The 18,597-nt window shown below is 46.3% G+C and overlaps 2 protein-coding genes across 8 annotated transcripts in view; one reads left to right on the top strand and one right to left on the bottom strand.

Moving 5' to 3' along the window:
• LOC310680601 (tyrosine-protein phosphatase non-receptor type substrate 1-like) overlaps positions 1–18,597 on the bottom strand; it is a 126,726-nt gene that overhangs the window by 90,133 nt on the left and 17,996 nt on the right. The gene's annotated exons all lie outside the window — the stretch shown is intronic.
• LOC310680724 (uncharacterized protein) overlaps positions 6,570–18,597 on the top strand; it is a 360,376-nt gene continuing 348,348 nt past the window's right edge. Inside the window, exon 1 of the mRNA XM_083447743.1 lies at positions 6,570–7,629. Within this exon, the coding sequence (XP_083303869.1) occupies positions 6,853–7,485 (633 nt within the window). The 5' untranslated portion in view covers positions 6,570–6,852 and the 3' untranslated portion in view covers positions 7,486–7,629. The remainder of the gene's footprint in view (positions 7,630–18,597) is intronic.

Raw genomic sequence — 18,597 nt, 5'->3', positions numbered from 1 at the left:
AGGGATTCGAACCGCTGAACTTCTGATCGGCAAGTCCTAGGCTCTGTGGTTTTAACCCACAGTGCCACCCATGTCCCAGCTAAGGCTAGGGTTGCTATATTTCAAAAAGTAAAAACCAGGACACCCTGAAAGTTGTGGAGGTTTGTTTGTTTGTTTGTTTTACAAAAATGCCCAAAAATGCAAAGATCCAGGGCAAATTGCTACCTTCCAGAAATCCAGCCCCCCACTTCCACCTTTAAATCTCAGACATGTGGCAGCCTTATCTAAGGGTGGGTTCCAAACAAAGGGCTTTCTAGCCAATGTTTGAGTCTTTGTACCTAAAGCTGAACTACTACTCAAAACTGAAAACTCACTCAGATGTACGATGCCAACATAATTTTTTAAAAAACGAATCTTTGATTTTCCATACAAGCATTCAGGACTCAGGAAATTTTAGAATCCTTCCTCCAGATTCGTTTCATGTTTCCCTCTCCAAAGTATTACAAATCTTGTATTGCCAGACACTCACACGGATCCCATACACTCCAACATTCCTTAGATGTAAATAGCGACATTTCTCTCCTCCCGCAACTGAACCTCCTTGGGCCACCCAATTTTTTGTCCACCCCCTGCAGAGCATTTCCCATCAGAAGAAAGGTGAGTGCTGACACAACTACGTAAAAAAGGTAAAGGACCCTTGGACAGTTAAGTCCACTCAAAGGCGACTCTGGGGTTGCGGTGCTCATCTCGCTTTCAGGCCGAGGGAGCCGGCGTTTGTCCTCAGACAGCTTTCTGGGTCATGTGGCCAGCATGACTAAACCGCATCTGGCGCAACAGGACACCATGACGGAAACCAGAGTGCACAGAAATGCCATTTACCTTCCCACCGGAGCGGTACCTATTTATCTACTCGCACTGGTTTGCTTTCGAACTGCTAGGTTGGCAGGAGCTGGGACAGAGCAATGGGAGCTTACCCTGTCGTAGGGATTGAATGAATTTATTATTTCGGTCACAGACCAGTTCCAGCCCACATGGGGATTCGAACCGCCGACCTTCCTATCGGCAAGCCCAAGAGGCTCAGTGGTTTAGACAGAGCAGCCATGCCCTGGGGTATAACTGGTATTCTGTGCCTTACAGAAACGAGTGGGGTTTTTGCAAGTCTCGTTCTTTCCAGTAGACTGTCTTGCACTGCACATTTCTTCTTTCAGTGTTCGTACAGCAGTGACATTCTTTTTTTAAAAAGCATAAAAGCCCGAAAAACAAATGGCTTCATTATTATGCAAATCTCATGCAACTTATCTTATCTGCCGGATGTATCCTGGTCACGGAATTGGGATGTGCCTGCATGGAATGCTAGGGCCCCCGTGAGTTATTTTCTTCTGGCAATAACTGTTTTGTTCAATCAATTCAGCAAGAATCATGCAGATCCCTGCTCTATTAAGAGAGCGAGCGAGCATGTTTCTTCTTGAAGGCAGACCACAGAGGTCGCAATGCGACAGATGTGATGATGTGATCTGGTAGAGGATATCACGGTTTAGTGCTTTGTGCCGATCCTTCAATCACGCCCGGTGCAGAGCAGACTCTGAAGTCCTGGCGTAATGGGTTCGCAATGATCTGCCAACATCACTTAGGCGAGCGCCGCCAGATGCCTCTCAGAAGTGTTGGAGAGCAGCCATCTCTATAGGCTGCTTCCAAATAGGGGAATCCTAGCACCCATAAATCATTGCTCTTGTGCTGTAAGATATACGTAGAACGGTGCTCATCTTGCCTTCAGGCCAAGGGAGCTGGCGTTTGTCCACAGTCAGCTTTCCAGGTCATGTGGCCAGCGTGACTAAACCGCTTATGGCGCAATGGAACACTGTGAAGGGAAACCAGAGCACACAGAAACACTGTTCCCGCCACAGCGCTACCTATTTATCTACTTGAGTTGGTATGCTCTCGAATTGCTAGGTTGACTGGAGCTGGGACAGAGCAACAGGAGCTCACACCGTCGTGGGGATTCGAACTGTCTGCCTTCTAATCGGCAAGCCCAAGAGGCTCAGTGGTTTAGACCGCAGCGCCACCTGCGTCCCTCATAGTCACCTTTGACAGGAATTAACCGTTCAGGGGTCCTTTACCTTATACCTTTACCTATGTAGAACGGCAACTGGACTTCCCACACAAGCAGGGATATAATCCCTTTTTCTTTATGTTAATCCCGATCTCTGCAATCCATAATATTGGGCAGGGCTTATCTACTGTACATAGGGGAAAGGAAGGTCCCATTCATCCGAACAGCCATTTGAGTTTTTAAAAGAAACCACGCAAGCCTGAATTTCCAAAAGAGTAATCACAGATTTAGTGCTAAACACTTCGTTCTTTTAAACACAGGTCACCCATTGCTACCTACAAAGCGTCAAAAACGCCCACTGTGTTGGATGTTTGTTTTCGATCAGACGTGTTGAATGAGGAATAAACCACCTTGCTAAAATGGCGGAAATGTTAATTTTCTTCATTTTTAAAGCACAAGTTTGCATTTCATAGCTAGCGATAAAGTGTGAATAGCGCTGTAACACCGTAAGCAGCATTTTGCTAATATTATTGTGTGTGTGTTCTCTAAAAAGACACCGGAACTTGTGGACATTGAATGAAGCTGAATGCTGGAAGATAACAGGACAACTCTTTTAAAAAGCACTTCTTCGCACAGCGTTTAGTTAAACAATGGAACTCCCTCCCACTGGAGGCCACCAACTTAGACGGCTTTAAAAGAGGACTGGACAAATTCATTGAGGAGGAGAGGGCTCTTGGTGGTTATGTTCTGCTTCCACAGTCAGAGGCAGCCATGCGTCTGAAAACCAGTTGCTGAAGCCACAGGAGAGAAGAGGGCTCTTGTGATCGAATCCTGTTTTTGGGATCTGGCTGGCCACTGTGAGATCAGGATGCTAGACCAGATGGGCCGCTGGCTATATCTGGTTTTCAACTTTGTGATATATCACCAGCTAAACACTGCTATAAACTGATATATCACAAGGTCTGAAATAAGGATGGAGCTTTGCATTGGCTGGCTTCATGGTTTTCCCCCCATTGTGATTTTTGCATAATGCGCGCGCGCACACACACACACAAATCATGACTTGCAATATACAGTGGTACCTTGGGTTACAGATGCTTCAGGTTACAGACTCCGCTAACCCAGAAATAGTACAGACATACCTCGGGATAAATGTGCTTCAAGTTAAGTATTTTCAGGTTGCGCTCCGTGGCGACCTGGAAGTAACGGAGTGCGTTACTCCTGAGCTTTGCCGCGCGCGCATGCGCAGACTGTCAAAATGACGTCACGTGCATGTGCGGAAGCGGTGACCCGCAGATGCGGGTTGTGTTCGCTTCAGGATGCAAACAGGGCTCCAGAACGGATCCAGTTTACATTCCGATGTACCACTGTACCTCAGGTTAAGAACTTTGCTTCAGGATGAGAACAGAAATCGCGCGGCAGCAGCAGGAGGCCCCATTAGCTAAAGTGGTAACTCAGGTTAAGAAGGGTTTCAGGTTAAGAACGGACCTCCAGAACGAATTAAGTTCTTACCCCAAGGTACCACTGTATTGCCAGGTCAAACATTATGAATTCAATATCATTATACGGACTTGAAACCAGTTTTGGACGATATATTGCCCAGCTGTAACACACATTATGGTTGGTAGACCACCAGTGATCTAATGAGTTTCATTCAGGAAATCCATGGCATGTCAGTGGGCTTGTTCTTGAAGATGGGATACGACCTATCCATCATACAGGGTATTATTTTAAATTGCCTTTTAATTGCCTTTTTCATTGCTTCCTTTATTTCATACATTGTTTTTTACCGTCTTACAATTTGAACCGTGTGGAATGCAATATATAAGAAATATCAGAAGAAATAAGAAAGAACCAAGAAGCACACAAAACATCTAGCTCAGCTCATTGCAATCACTTCCAACATCCGGAAAGAAAACATTAAGACATGGGTAGGCAAACTCCTGAGGTGATCAGGAGTGCCTGATCACCTCATCTGTCTCCTGAGAAATCTCTATGTGGGACAAGAACTGGATATGGAACAACTGATTGGTTCAAAATTGGGAAAGGAGTACGACAAGGCTGTATATTGTCTTCCTGTTTATTTAACTTATATGCAGACTTCATCATGCGAAAGGCTGGGCTAGATGAATCCGAAACCGGAATTAAGATTGCCGGAAGAAATATCAACAACCTCAGATATGCAGATGACACAACCTTGATGGCAGAAAGTGAGGAGGAATGAAAGAACCCTTTAATGAGGGTGAAAGAGGAGAGCGCAGAATATGGTGTGAAGCTCAACTTCAAAAAAACTAAGATCATGGCCACTGGTCCCATCACCTCCTGGCAAATAGAAGGGGAAGAAATGGAGGCAGTGAGAGATTTTACTTTCTTGGGCTCCATGATCATGGCAGATGGTGACAGCAGTCACGAAATTAAAAGATGCCTTCTTCTTGGGAGAAAAGCAATGACAAACCTAGACAGCATCTTAAAAAGCAGAGACATCACCTTGCCAACGAAAGTCAGTATAGTTAAAGCTATGGTTTTCCCAGTAGTGATGTATGGAAGTGAGAGCTGGACCATAAAGAAGGCTGATTGCCGATGAATTGATGCTTTTGAATTATGGTGCTGGAGGAGACACTTGAGAGTCCCATGGACTGCAAGAAGATCAAACCTCTCCATTCTGAAGGAAATTAGCCCTGAGTGCTCATTAGAAGGACAGATCCTGAAGCTGAGGCTCCAAGACTTTGGCCACCTCATGAGAAGAGAAGACTCCCTGGAAAAGACCCTGATGTGTGGAAAGATGGAGGGCACAAGGAGAAGGGGACGACAGAGGAGGAGATGGTTGGACAGTGTTCTTGAAGCTACGAACATGAGTCTGACCAAGCTGTGGGAGGCAGTGGAAGACAGGAGTGCCTGGCGAGCTCTGGTCCATAGGGTCACGAAGAGTTGGACACGACTAAACGACTAAATAACAACAAGGCAAACTAAGGCCTGGTGACCGGATCTGGCCCACCCGCCTTTTAAATCCGGCCCATGGACGGTCCAGGAATCAGCGTGTTTTGACATGAGTAGAAGAAGTCCTTTTATTTAAAATGCATCTCTGGGTTATTTGTGGGGCATAGGAATTGGTTCATCCCCCCCCCCCATATAGTCTGGCCCCCCACAAGGTCTGAGGGACAGTGGACCGGCCCCCCTGCATTAAGGGGTCTTCTAAGACCCTCTGAGGTATTCAAGCAGTCTGTGGGGGCGGACATTTGGGAACCAGGAGATGATACTAAGTTAGATGGAGCAACCGTCTGATTCAGTCTTGAGGCAGATTCTTGAAGCAGGAATTGCCAACACTGGCATGTGCAAAGTGGGAGGTGGGAAGCCAGCATACACAAGCACACACACACATACACAAGTCATCAGTGTCACTTGACAGAAGATGACAACACACTGACTAGAGAAGGGTCCTCTATTCAAAACAACCCTTCCCACACCTTGCTCCGGAGTCTGGGGGAGGTATCCTTCACAAGGCATGACAGATCTCAAGCCAAGCTGTTTCTGGAAGCTAATTTAGATGGGAGTCAAAGCAGTTGGACCACCTCTCCCAGTGCTGTCTCCTGCCCAGTAGCAGCTCTTCAGGGCCCTAGGTGAGGACGTTTTCCTGGCCCTGATACAGAGAGATCTTTCAGAGATGGCAGAGATCAGACCAAGGGCATAGGACGTGCTCTGCCACTGATACCACCTGCATCACACGTTCAGGAAGATGTCACTTGGCCATCACTGGGGACCTGATCCGTTTAACAGAAGATGCCTGGGACCTCTGATGGACAAAGCTAATGTCCTTGCGAGCAAGCCAAGATCTTCACCACCCCCTCCCACACCCATTCAGATTAGCTCCTCTTTTTGCAGAGTTCGACAAAAATGGAAATCCAAATTCTGTGAGCAGGTTGCAAATTAAACTCTGAGCTGTCGTGTTCCAATCCTGCCTAATTTAACCAGTTTCCAAAATTTACCAGCCCTATATATGTACGAGTGTGTGTGTGTCTTGAATCATCTGGCAGAGATTTTGGGAAATGGGAGAATGACTAAATCAAGACTCACTTTCCAGAGAACCAAAATAGTCACAGAATATGAAAATGAAAGGGAGGGATCTTTCAGCCCATTTAATCAATTTGGTGCATTTTTTACCTGCCGTTCACCATGGGGGGTTCAGGGTATGGTACAACAATACAATGAAACAATAAAACAACAGTGATAACACTGGTCAACAACAAATTTGTTGTCTGCGTTTTTTCAGTTGATTTAGGACGAATCTGATGCGCTGAATTCGAAAATGACATTGGTTTGACTCAATCAGGTCAAGTTTTTGAGCTATGGCCACATGTCGGTTTTTTTACGTTTTTGTTCACATGTACACTTGTGTGGAGCATTTTAGAAGAAGTTGGTGGAGGTAAAATGCCATGTCGAATAATTGTTTTGATTGGAAATGATTATTTTAATGTCAAGAAGTATTCAGGTCTGATAGTTCTGGGTGATTATGTCGAAAAGGGATCAGTTTGAAGTCATAAAACCTCCGTTTTTTCTCGGAAGAGAAGGACTTGGTGTATTGTGCAGATATTGCACAGCTTCTGCTCAAGCTTGGAGTGCCACAGTACGAACCCAAAGATTGGAGACTGTTCATTGACAGCAGCAAGCGATCACTGAAATGTGTTCTGCTACACAATGGCAACCAGTTTGCCTCTATACCCCTGGCTCACTCGAGTACACTGAAGGAGAACTATGAAGCGGTGAAGTATGTGCTGGAGAAAATTGGTTATGATCAGCATAAGTGGTTTATTTGTGTTGACCTGAAGATGGTAAACTTTTTGTTGGGACAACAGTCTGGCTTCACCAAGTACCCATGTTTTCTGCGCATGTGGGATAGTAGGGACCGTGCTCAGCATTACACGAAGAAGGACTGGCCTGTGCGGGAGGAATTGATGCCTTGCAAAAAAAGGAACGTCATCAATGACCCTCTGGTGGACAGAGACAGAATACTCTTCCCACCGCTGCACATCAAGCTCGGCTTAATCAAGCAGTTCACCAAGGCTCTGGACAAGGATGGTGACTGCTTCACTTACTTGTGCCAGGCTTTTCCAGGATTGACCATGGAGAAGTTGAAAGCTGGCATCTTTGATGGGCCTCAGATCCGTCAGCTCATCAGAGATCCAGAGTTCGGAAACTCAATGAACGAAGTGGAACTGGAAGCGTGGAAGGCATTTGTTCTGGTAGTGAAGAACTTTCTTGGCAACAATAAGGCCAGAAACTACGCAGAACTTGTCAACAACATGCTGACTGCTTTCAGAAACCTGGGCTGCAACATGAGCGTCAAGATGCACTACCTATTTTCACATATGGACCGGTTTCCTGAGAACCTGGGTTCAATGAGTGACGAGCAGGGGGAGAGATTCCATCAGGACATGAAAGAGATGGAGACCAGGTATTAGGGTCGCTGGGACGCAGTCATGATGGCTGACTACTGTAGGACTCTGAAGAGAGACCTCCCTGCCGCTGAGCATTCCTGGAGTTCCAAGAAATGGAAGTTCAAGCCCTGAAGTTTGAAAAATGGTGAAGCAACATGCAATTTACATGTACTTACCTTTATCAATGCCTACCATTCAGTTTACAGTAAACCTGACCTGATGGAGAGAAACAGATGCCATTTCCTGATTCAGCAGTGAAAAAATACCCTAAATCAGTGGTAGAAATCTAGACAACATTCAAAAAGTAAAAAATTGTTGCCCAGTGTAATAGAATCATAGAATTATAGAATTGGGAGGGATCTCAAGGCCATCTAGTCCAACCCCTGCAAGGCAGGAATTGCAGCTAAAGAACTGACAGATGGCCAACCTGTTTAAAAAGCTCTTAGGAAGGAGAGTCCACCACCTTCCGAGTTGCTCTTATGATCAGAAAGTTCCTCCTAATGTTTAGTTAGAGTCTCCTTTCTCCTAACGTGAATCCATTACATTAAAGCTTCGGTTAAAGAATAAACAAGGACAGCAAGAAAAACACCACCATCAGACTTCCATTTCTCTGCAGAAGGAGTTATATGATCTTACGTAGTCAACGCCCCCCACCCGGAGTAAGAGTAGCAAAATCGCAGCCAAGAAACTCAATACATACCGTATTTTTTCTGTGTATAAGACGCCCCCTATTTTTTTAAACCCAAAATTAATAAATTAAGTTGTTTAGCTTTTTGGGGTGGGGATGGGGGAGGTCACTTCCACCAATCGCTCACCCGCCTGCCCGCCACTGCCGATCGCTTGCCACACCCACTGCCAATCGCACACCTCGCCACAGCCAATTGTCTGCCCGCTTGCCGCCACCAACAGCCCACCCACCCACTTGCCGCAGCCGCCGATCGCCTGCCCAATTGCCGCAGCCAATCGCCAGCAGGCCTTGCCGCAGCCACCAATCACCCGCCCAATCACCGCTGCCAATCTCCTGCTTGCTGCTGCCGTTAATCGCACGTTCCCCCCTCTGCATTCACTATCTGTGTATAAGACGACACCCAATTTTTGCCTAATTCTTTTTTTTAGCAAAAAGCATCATCTTATACACGGAAAAATACGGTAATTATGACTGACACCTTTTTTAAAAAAAACTAAGCCAATGTCCAGACTTTTAACATTTAAAAACTTTAGTTGCAGAAACTTAGTTATAAAATATAATATTTACAGCCCTATGCTTCTCCAAGCATGGGCTTGCAATCTCTTCTTCTAACTTCCAAAACAACTGTATTTTCCTCTCTTTCCAGAGCTCAGCACTCAGTCTTCTGTATCTCAATTAGGCCATGCCTTGCAGCTCCTAGGAGAGATTTCCACTTTCCTCTTCTCCTGCAGCTTTGCTCTCTTCTTGAGCAGAGAAGAAGCACTCCAACGCTCTATTCAACTTAGCAGTGTTCACAGTGGATTCTAAAACACAGTCATCTTGCTTCACATCAAAATGGAGTTTCTCCTTCACCAGATACCCTCCATGTGACCAACAATAGCCAAGCACATGAAAACTACTAGAGTACTCTCTGGAATTCAGCTACCAGCCCACCAGATTTAAGCGCACAGCAATATGTACAAGTACTTACAATTTCAGCAACTTAAATTACTATATTTAACACACCCAGCCAACAAAAAAAGAGAGGTCTGGGCAAGGAGGTGTGTTTGACCTGCCAATGGAAGGTATACAGTGATGGTGTCAAATGCATTTCCTAGGGAAAATAAATCCAAAGTCTAGGGGGCTCCAGTGAATGGGCCTTATCATATGCTACCACCCTTCAAACTTGATAGGGCAGAGGCACAACCAAAAAGTCTTTGCAGTCAAATAATTTGCTTCCTCACTGTTTACTATATATTGCATCTTCTTAAAGATGCGTCCCCGAGGATGGGCTATGTGTATATGGTTGGTGGGGCATTTTCACTTGCCATTTAAAGGTCACTGTTCCTGCAGGACTGAACCACGCCAATCAACAAAATGCACAACCCCATAGCTGATAGACCTCTTTCATCATCAGTCGGAGGGAAATGAAGAATGCTGTTCCTTAGCTTCAAAAAGATCCAGCTCCCATTTACAAAAGCAATTTCCCTCTGTCAATTTACGTAGGTAGCAGCCTAGTACTTACAGAATGTTTTCCCCATTTTGGAGACGTATAATCTTGGGTCATTACAGCACAGCCTATAACCCTGGCTGTTCAATGCATCACGTCTTACGAGTGAAACATACCAATCATCTAGAAGTTCAACTTATTTGCAACTGCTTTAAGTGCACGCAAAATTTCAGCGGCGGCGAATTTCTTATTTTCCTCAACCTGAGCACCACTTCTGATGTGTGATCAGGGCTGCTGTATGATTGGCCAGTGGCTCTACTTCCTTCCTCGTGGGTTGGAAGGATGACCTTAATAATTCTACACTTCACAATTCTATGATTCTGTGACCTTCCTTTAGAGGGCTGTCTTGCAGGCCCAAACCAGAATATGCTCCAGTACTGAGGGCCGTTCCCATTTCCTTTCTTCACCATTGTCTCCATTTTGTTTGGGGTGTGTGTGTCTCGTTAAAAACTGTGTTAGTGTGTTCAACTTGTCATTCTTCAGAGAGTCTTCCCAGGGCCCCTGAATCTTATCTCTGAATAGAGGAAGGGGTGCTTGGTGCCCCTAACACAAAGTCATGTCAGTGAAAGCACCCTTACCTTTCTGCCCCGACCTGGCCACAGTGATCCATGCGACGGTCACCTCCAGGCTTGACTACTGTAATTTGCTCTACGCGGGGCTGCCCTTGAAGCTGTCTCAGAAACTCCAGAGGGTGCAGAATGCTGCAGCGAGGATCCTCACGGGGTCCCTGCCATGGGAGCATATTCACCCAGTGCTTTTCCAGCTGCACTGGCTCCGGGTGGAGTACAGGGTCAGATTTAAGGTGCTGCTTTTGACCTTTAAAGCCCTTCACGGCCTAGGACCCTCGTACCTACGAGACTGCCTCTCCCGGGCTGCCCCACGGAGAGCCTCGAGGTCCATAAATAGCAACACCCTAGTGGTCCTGGGTCCTAAGGAAGTTAGATTAGCTTCAACCAGAGCCAGGGCCTTTTCAAAACTGGCTCCGGCCTGGTGGAACGCTCCGACTCATGAGACCAGGGCCCTGCAGGATCTGATTTCTTTCCGCAGGGCCTGTAAGACAGAGTTGTTCCACCTGGCCTTTGGGCGCGGAGCCAATTTGATTGGAGCCAATTTGGGGCAGCATGGAGCCTGCGGGCGCCCAAGCCACCGTGTCACTCCCAGGAGAGACGCATGGCTCAGGCACGCTGCAGGCCCCACGGTGAGTGCTGTCTGGCATTTTGTCACCCCCTCAGCGGTGACACCCGGGGCGGCCCGCCCCCACTGCACCCCCCTTCCTCCGCCCCTGACTGTGGGTTTCTTTACACTTCCGCTTGCCCCACTGCTTTCTTCTGGGGAAAACTGTTCTTTAGTGCTCAACTGGAGCAAACAGCAAGTCCATAAGGCTTGGGACTGTGACATGCACACACAAGCAATCTGGGGTTTTCCATGCAGGTGGTGCTGTGGGTTAAACCACAGAGCCTAGGACTTGCCGATCAGAAGGTCAGCGGTTCGAATCCCCGCAACGGGGTGAGCTCCCGTTGCTCGGTCCCTGCTCCTGCCAACCTAGCAGTTCGAAAGCACAAAAGTGCAAGTAGATAAATAGGTACCGCTCCGGCGGGAAGGTAAACGGCGTTTCTGCGCGCTGCTCTGGTTCGCCAGAAGCGGCTTAGGCATGCTGGCCACATGACCCGGAAGCTGTACGCCGGCTCCCTCAGCCAGTAAAGTGAGATGAGCGCCGCAACCCCAGAGTCGGCCACGACTGGACCTTATGGTCAGCAGTCCCTTTACCCTTTTTAATGTGTGAAAGCAGCTCCCAAGAGACAAGAAAGGAAACTCAAGCCAGCAACAGCAGCTGGATGCCAACGTGCTTTTTGTGAGCAGATACGGCACAGGGGTCAAAGAAGCCAAGCCCTCAAAAATTCAAGTCCAAATCTTGTCTCAGATAGTAAGTAGCTAGGTGGCCTTTGACAAGTCCCTTTTCTCAGAGTCGTGGAGATGATATTGTTGGTGCACCTTACGCAATTACTGCAAGGATTACCAGAATAAAGTATGTGAAATGCTTTGTAATGCGAGGTCTGCATCAGATGTTTTCCCATTTTGATTTGGGGAGCAAAAGTAACCGCCGGGATGGTGGAGGAAACACTTCTTATTCCATGAAACGAACGCTCACTCTTTTATGTGTGTGTTTCTGAATAATTCAAGAGAGAGGAAGCAGAGACAGGGCAGGGTTAAAAATTGCTCCAAAGATAATTGGGGGAAAGAAAGGTTTATATCGGATAATGTAAGATTTGTGCTGGGAGGGAAAGAGAGTTTCTGTACCAATCAAACCAAAACCGGAGATATTCAGCAAAGCATTATCTAAGTCGTTGCTCCGGAATACTTAAGTGGGAGCCACATTTCAACGTTGTTGACAAGCCTGGAAATTGTTTAGACGAAGAAGAGTACAATATATCCAGGAGACAAACTTCTGTGAGAGAACTCTGAAGAAACAGGATGTATTTGGCCCATAGAAAATGAGGTATATATATAAAAAAGGGAAATTTACCGTCACTTTTTAATATATGCAAAAGAATGTGGGAGGAGGGGGAAGGACAAAGAAAGCAAGCAAGGAAGAATAAATGGCTTGGACAGGAAGGCAGATTTAGGATAGATATTAGGAAAAGCTGCCTAATTTAGGGCAGCCTCCAACATTCCTCAGATGAAAACAGGGACATCATATACCAGGAAGCTTCTCCTGTGTTTGATCTTGCTGTACACAGATACGTCATATATATACACCTGTCACCTTGAGCCAAGGGCAACCTCTCCGCCCAACCTACCTCGCAAGGTTGTTGTAAAGGGGGGGGGGAGTGCAATGGAAGGGATCATGTACAGATAAATGGAATGAAATAAACTTTTAGCTGTAAGCTGCCTTGAGTCCCTGATAGGAAAAAAAAAAAGGCAAGAAATAATCATCATAATGGAAACTGTGAGAACGATCAGAAGCATACCAGACGATCAGTGCCGGATTTACGTGTAAGCTAAACAAGCTATAACTTAGGGCCCCACTCTCTTGGGGGCCCCCAAAAAATGTAAAGGAAAAAACCTGGATGTACATTTCCAAAATATAAGATAAAAACAAATAAAATAAAACCTACGTATAGCAACAGTGTTTTGTGTTGCGTAGGCTCCTATGATGGAAGTCATGGGCCCCGCCTGCTAGCCTGCTCCCTAAAATATCACTGGTTTGTTCATTTCTATATACAGTGGTACCTCAGGTTAAGTACTTAATTCGTTCCGGAGGTCTGTTCTTAACCTGAAACTGTTCTTAACCTGAAGTACCACTTTAGCCTATGGGGCCTCCTGCTGCCGCCGCGCCGCTGGAGCACGATTTCTGTTCTCATCCTGAAGCAAGTTCTTAACCTGAAGCACTATTTCTGGGTTAGCGGAGTCTGTAACCTGAAGCGTATGTAACCCGAGGTACCACTGTATAGGGTGCCTACATAAAATATATATATTACGATAAAATACATATTTTGTTTCGTGCAAATGACTTTAGCTACCTATTAGGTCCATAAATTACCATATAGCATATATTCAACACAAAAAAACCAGCAACAATTTGTTGTTGACAAAGGACAGCTGGACATATAAAACCTAAATCCGACCCTGCAGAGGATAATCATATTTGACTAAGTGGGACTTACTTCAGAGTAAAATGCTTAGGACTGCAGTATAAGACTGCAAGTCTTTACCCAGTTACCTGGGAAGTTCTAGTCTACACTAAAGATAAATGATCTTTAGAATGAATCCTGGGGAACTCTAGTTCTATGGGAGTAGAGATTTCCAACAGAGGGTTCACAAAAGCCTGAAACTCCCAGGAGTCTATGGGGGAAGCTACAGTCATTAACCCAGTACAAAATTGATAAACCTTTCAGTGCAGCCTTGAATAGCCATTAGCAAAGGTAGGGTGGAAAATACAGTGGTACCCCGCAAGACGAATGCCTCGGAAGACGAAAAACTCGCAAGACGAAAGGGTTTTTCGTTTTCTGAGGTGCTTCGCAAGATGGATTTCCCTAAGGGCTTGCTTCGCTAGACGAAACGGCCCTGCCTCTCGTGTCATGGCGACGGTCACTGCACGCACGCACACTCGCTTCCCCGCTCCTCCGGCTCCCTCCCACCTTCCGGCTGACGGTTAGTGCCTCGTGCCGCTGCCCACCCCCCTCGCACGCTCCCCTCAGAGAGCCGTTGCCGCCAGCGCCTCTCTCTCCCTGGAGTCGCGCTCCTGAGCCCCGCCGCCCTCCAGCAGCCGCGTCGCACGGTGGCCACAACGCGCGGGTGAGTCTGAGGTACCAGCTGCGGCAGCTGTCCTGCTTCTCCCCGCTGTTGTCAGTGTTTCAATGCAGTGGTGCTTCGCAAGACGAAAAAACTCGCATAACGAAAAAACTCGCGGAACGAATTAATTTCGTCTTGCGAGGCACCACTGTACCTGATACCTTGTAGGCAAAGATTTCTGAAGCAAAATGACACAGCCACCCCTTTCACCAACCCATCTAACAGGGCATTTCAGAAACTGGAGGGGGGACAGGGTTATTTAGGAGTCACGGCAGGATAAAACTCACTGCCAAAGATACCCACCCACCCCTGCATGATAAGGTAAAGGTAAAGGGACCCCTGACCATTAGGTCCAGTCGTGACCGACTCTGGGGTTGCGGCGCTCATCTCGCTTTATTGGCCGAGGGAGCCGGCGTACAGCTTCTGGGTCATGTGGCCAGCAGGACTAAGCCGCTTCTGGGGAACCAGAGCAGCACACGGAAACGCCGTTTACCTTCCCGCTGGAGAGGTACATATTAATCTACTTCCACTTTGATGTGCTTTCGAACTGCTAGGTTGGCAGGAGCAGGGACTGAGCAACGGGAGCTCACCCCATGGTGGGGATTCGAACCGCTGACCTTCTGATCAGCAAGCCCTAGGCTCTGTGGTTTAGACCACAGCGCCACCCGCGTCCCGCCCCCCCTGCATGATACCAATGCCTTAAAGAAAAAAGAAGTTAGCACAAAAATATGTCCGACTTTTAATTCAAATTTCTTTGAATATACACAGCTTTGTATGCAGATTTGCCTGATAAGCACATTTTTACAAGCAATTTTCTCCAATAGAATGAACTGTATGTCTCAGAAATATATGCCTTTTTATGTATGCTTCCCCCCCAATACACATGTTTTTGTACACGTTAATTGGTTGGGAAACTGCATTACTCTATAACCTGAGCAGGAAGGATGGGAGAGGATACTGGAAGTGGTTTTGCTCTGTACATCAAAGAGCATTGATCCAACTAGTTATGAATCCCCAAAACGTGCAGACTCTGCCACCGAATTGTTGTGGCTAGCGATATTAGGATCCATGTACTTGGGACATGCTATCACCCCCTGATCAAAAATGTTCAGGGAGATCTTAACGTGAAGAATGAAAACAAGGAGGAACACCAAATAAATTTTGTAATAAAGGGTGAACTCAACTTTCCTCAGACTGGATATAACAAAGAGGTAAAATTTCTAGATACAGTCGTAACTTGGATCCTGAATGCCCCAGAACTTCGACGTTTTGGCTCCTGTACATCACAAACCTGGAAGAGATTGTTCCAGTTTTTGAACGTTATTTTGGAACCCGAACATCTGACGGGGCTTCCGGGGCTTCTGATTGGCTACAGGAGCTTCCTGCACCCAATCAGAAGCCATGATTTGGCTTTCGAATGTTTTGGAAGTCAAACGTACTTCCAGAACGGATTCCGTCCGACTTCCAAGGTACGACTGTATCCTCAATGACTGTGCCTTAGAATAGTTGGAATCAACCAGAGAGATGGTGACGCTAGACTTAATCTTGAGTGTTCCTGAGTCAGTTGGGAGCTGTGACCATGATGGTATTAAAGTACAGTGGTACCTCTAGTTACGAACTTAATTCATTCCGGAGGTCCGTTCTTAACCTGCAACTGTTCTTAACCAGAGGCGTGCTTTCGCTAATGCAAGTCTTGTCCAAATGAAGAGATAAAAATAGGAATTTTGGCAAAAGGAAAAGCAGACATAAGGCATGCAAAAAAGAATGTAAGGAGCACATTGCTAAAAACATCAAACCCAAGAATAATAACTTCTTCAAACATGTTAGTTGCAGGAGTCCGTCTATAGAGGCGGTTGGACACTGGGATGATAAAGGAGTCAAAGGTGCTAAGCAGGGCGGGATTTAGGCTGGATGAGGCCCTAAGCTACTGACGGTAATGGAGCCCTTTAAATATCCAGCTGTCCTTTGTCAACAACAAATTGTCGCTGTTTTTTGTGTTGAATATATGCTATATGGTAATTTATGGACCTAATAGGTATCTAAAGTCATTTGCACATAATAAAATATGTATTTTTTGAACTGAAATACATTTAAGAAGTATATTACTAGTGAAATACAATTAAGAAGAAGTATATTAATAGTGCTTTTTATCTTATATTTTGGAAATGCACATCCAGTTTTTTCCCCCCTTTAAATTTTTTTAAAGAGAGTGGGGCCCTAAGCTATAGCTTGTTCAGCTTATACGTAAATCTGGCACTGGTGCTAAGGGAGGATAAGGAAATTGCAGATAAGCTGGATGATTCTTTGCATTAGTCTTCATGGTTGATGATATATGGCAGACCCCAGCACCAGAGCTAACTTTTGTAGGAAGGGAGGTCTGAGCAACAGAGGCAGATAGTGATTATGAGAGATAAGGTTTTAAGCCTAATAAAAGAGAGAAACTGAAGTTGACAAATCACCGGGTCCAGATGGTATCCACCCAAGAGTTCTTAAAGAACTCAAATGTGAATTTGCTGATTTTCTAACAAAATTATGTAACGTGTCCCTCAGATCAGCTTCCATACCTGAAGACTGGAATGAAGCCAACGTAACACCTTTCTTTTTTAATGGGATCATGGGAATCCTGGAAATTGCAAGTTGATTAGCGTAGGGTCTGTCCTGGAAAAACTGGTGGAAGCCATTGCTAATGATAAAATAACCATGGATACAGAAGAGCTTTGCTGAAGCAGAGCTATCATGGCACCTGCAAAGGATGTCCTGTGTCACGGACACTCTCTTTGAGAGTGTCAACAAGCATTGAGATACACAGGATGAAAAAGCTTTCAACAAGGCATCTCACGGATGACTCTTGTGCGAACTCCGCTTTCATGGAATAAGAGAAGAGGTCCTCTTGTTGATCAGGAATTGGCTAGGCAGGAAGTAGAGAGCAGGAAAAAATGGCCAGTTCTCTGTATGAAAAGATGTAAAGAGTAGATGTCAGGGAACTGCCATCGGAGCGGGAGGCGGACAGGAGGCTCCAGAGGGATGTCGGAGAGGGTCCCAGTAGAGAGAGAAGTAGCCCATCTGCTGGGGAAGGAAATCAGCGTAACACCAGTGGAGAAGGGGGGCAGATGGGGGAATCGGAGAGGTGGCTCCAGGACTCTTCGCAGGAGACCAGCGGAGAGGGGACGAGTACTCCACTGCCCACACCCACTTTGCGCAGAAAACTTCCGCGCAGGCAACGGGGGAGGAGACTGGGCGTCAAACAGCTTCTATGCTGGAAGAGGTTTAAGAAACGTCCACTGACGGATTCTGCCAGCGACTGAGGCAGCCACGGAACTTGAGGCTGTCCAGACAGAAAGGGTTCAACCAGGCAACCTAGCCAGGAGTAACGGCAACTTACACACGAGCAACCCCTAGAACCATTACAGTAGAGTTCCCCCCCTCAACAACGATTGGTACTGGGACCTGTGCTTTTTAATTTTTCTATAAATGATCTTGTGTTAGGTTTAAACAGGGAGGTGGCCCCATTTGCTGAGCATGCAACGTTCTTCAGGGGGCATTAAAACCACGACGTTCTTCAGGGGCATTAAAACCACGTCAAGAGGTTGAAAAGGACCTCTCCAAACTGAGTGAATGGGCAATAAGATGTACGTGGACTACCAATCCCATCAACCATGACCTGTGACCTTGCTGGCTCGAGGCCTATGAGAGTCCCATTCCGATGTAAGTGTTCTTTTATCATTCTGTATTATATGATTTTGTTTATTTTATGTGTAGCCCCCACCCCACCTTGGGATCCACAAAGATAACAGACAGCCTATAAATAGTTCGAAAAATACCGCTGTGCTCTCTGAGGAATACTGCAACGGATTATGCTATTAGTTTATGTTTCAATGATACACTGAATACCAGTGCACTTTTTTAATCATATGGTTGACTGACTGGCGATGGCGTCTGGCTAAGTGGAGAAGACCTGCTATCAGCATGCGGTGGGCATCTGGTGATAGGACATCTGGCCTTGATTGACAGGAAAGGAAGCCTACAGGAGAAAACAGTTTTGAGCAGCATAAATTACTGAGCCTCTGCCCAGAATCATCTGTGAAGTATCCCTGGTGTTAACCAGAGTGCTGCGTTTAAAGCTAAGTGTCCATCTCTGCCTCTGTTGCAGTCAAAACCCAGTCAAAACATTTTTAGCAATTCTGCAAGGGGCTGCAGCTACGATGAGGAATGAGGCTGGTTGACGTTTGCGAGGTCTGGAGGCAGGTATGGCGACCCTGTGTGCACTTCTGACATCTGGAAGGATGTCAACGCAGCGTGCAGCAGCTGTGAAACAGGAAAAAGTCCATGATAGGGTTCATTAGGGAAGGAAGGGAACATAGATCTACGGCATGACTGCATTTGGAATACAGTGAACAAGTCCTGGTTTCTTCACCTCAAAAAGGACGTTGCAGGGTTGGAGAAGTTTCAGAAAAGGACAGCCCAAATGAACAAGGGGACGCCGCGACTCCCCATGGGAGGAAAGGTTGCAGCATTTTTTTTAAAAAAAATAGTTTTTGTTGCAGCATTTAGGGCTTTCTAAGGGACGTGGGTGGCGCTGTGGTCTAAACCACAGAGCCTAGGGCTTGCCGATCAGAAGGTTGGTGGTTCGAATCCCTGCGACGGAGTGAGCGCCCGTCGCTCGGTC

Source organism: Podarcis tiliguerta (genome assembly GCF_965153285.1).
Source record: "Podarcis tiliguerta genome assembly, chromosome: 6".
NCBI lineage: Eukaryota > Metazoa > Chordata > Lepidosauria > Squamata > Lacertidae > Podarcis > Podarcis tiliguerta.
This window is presented reverse-complemented; position numbering and strand designations above follow the sequence as displayed.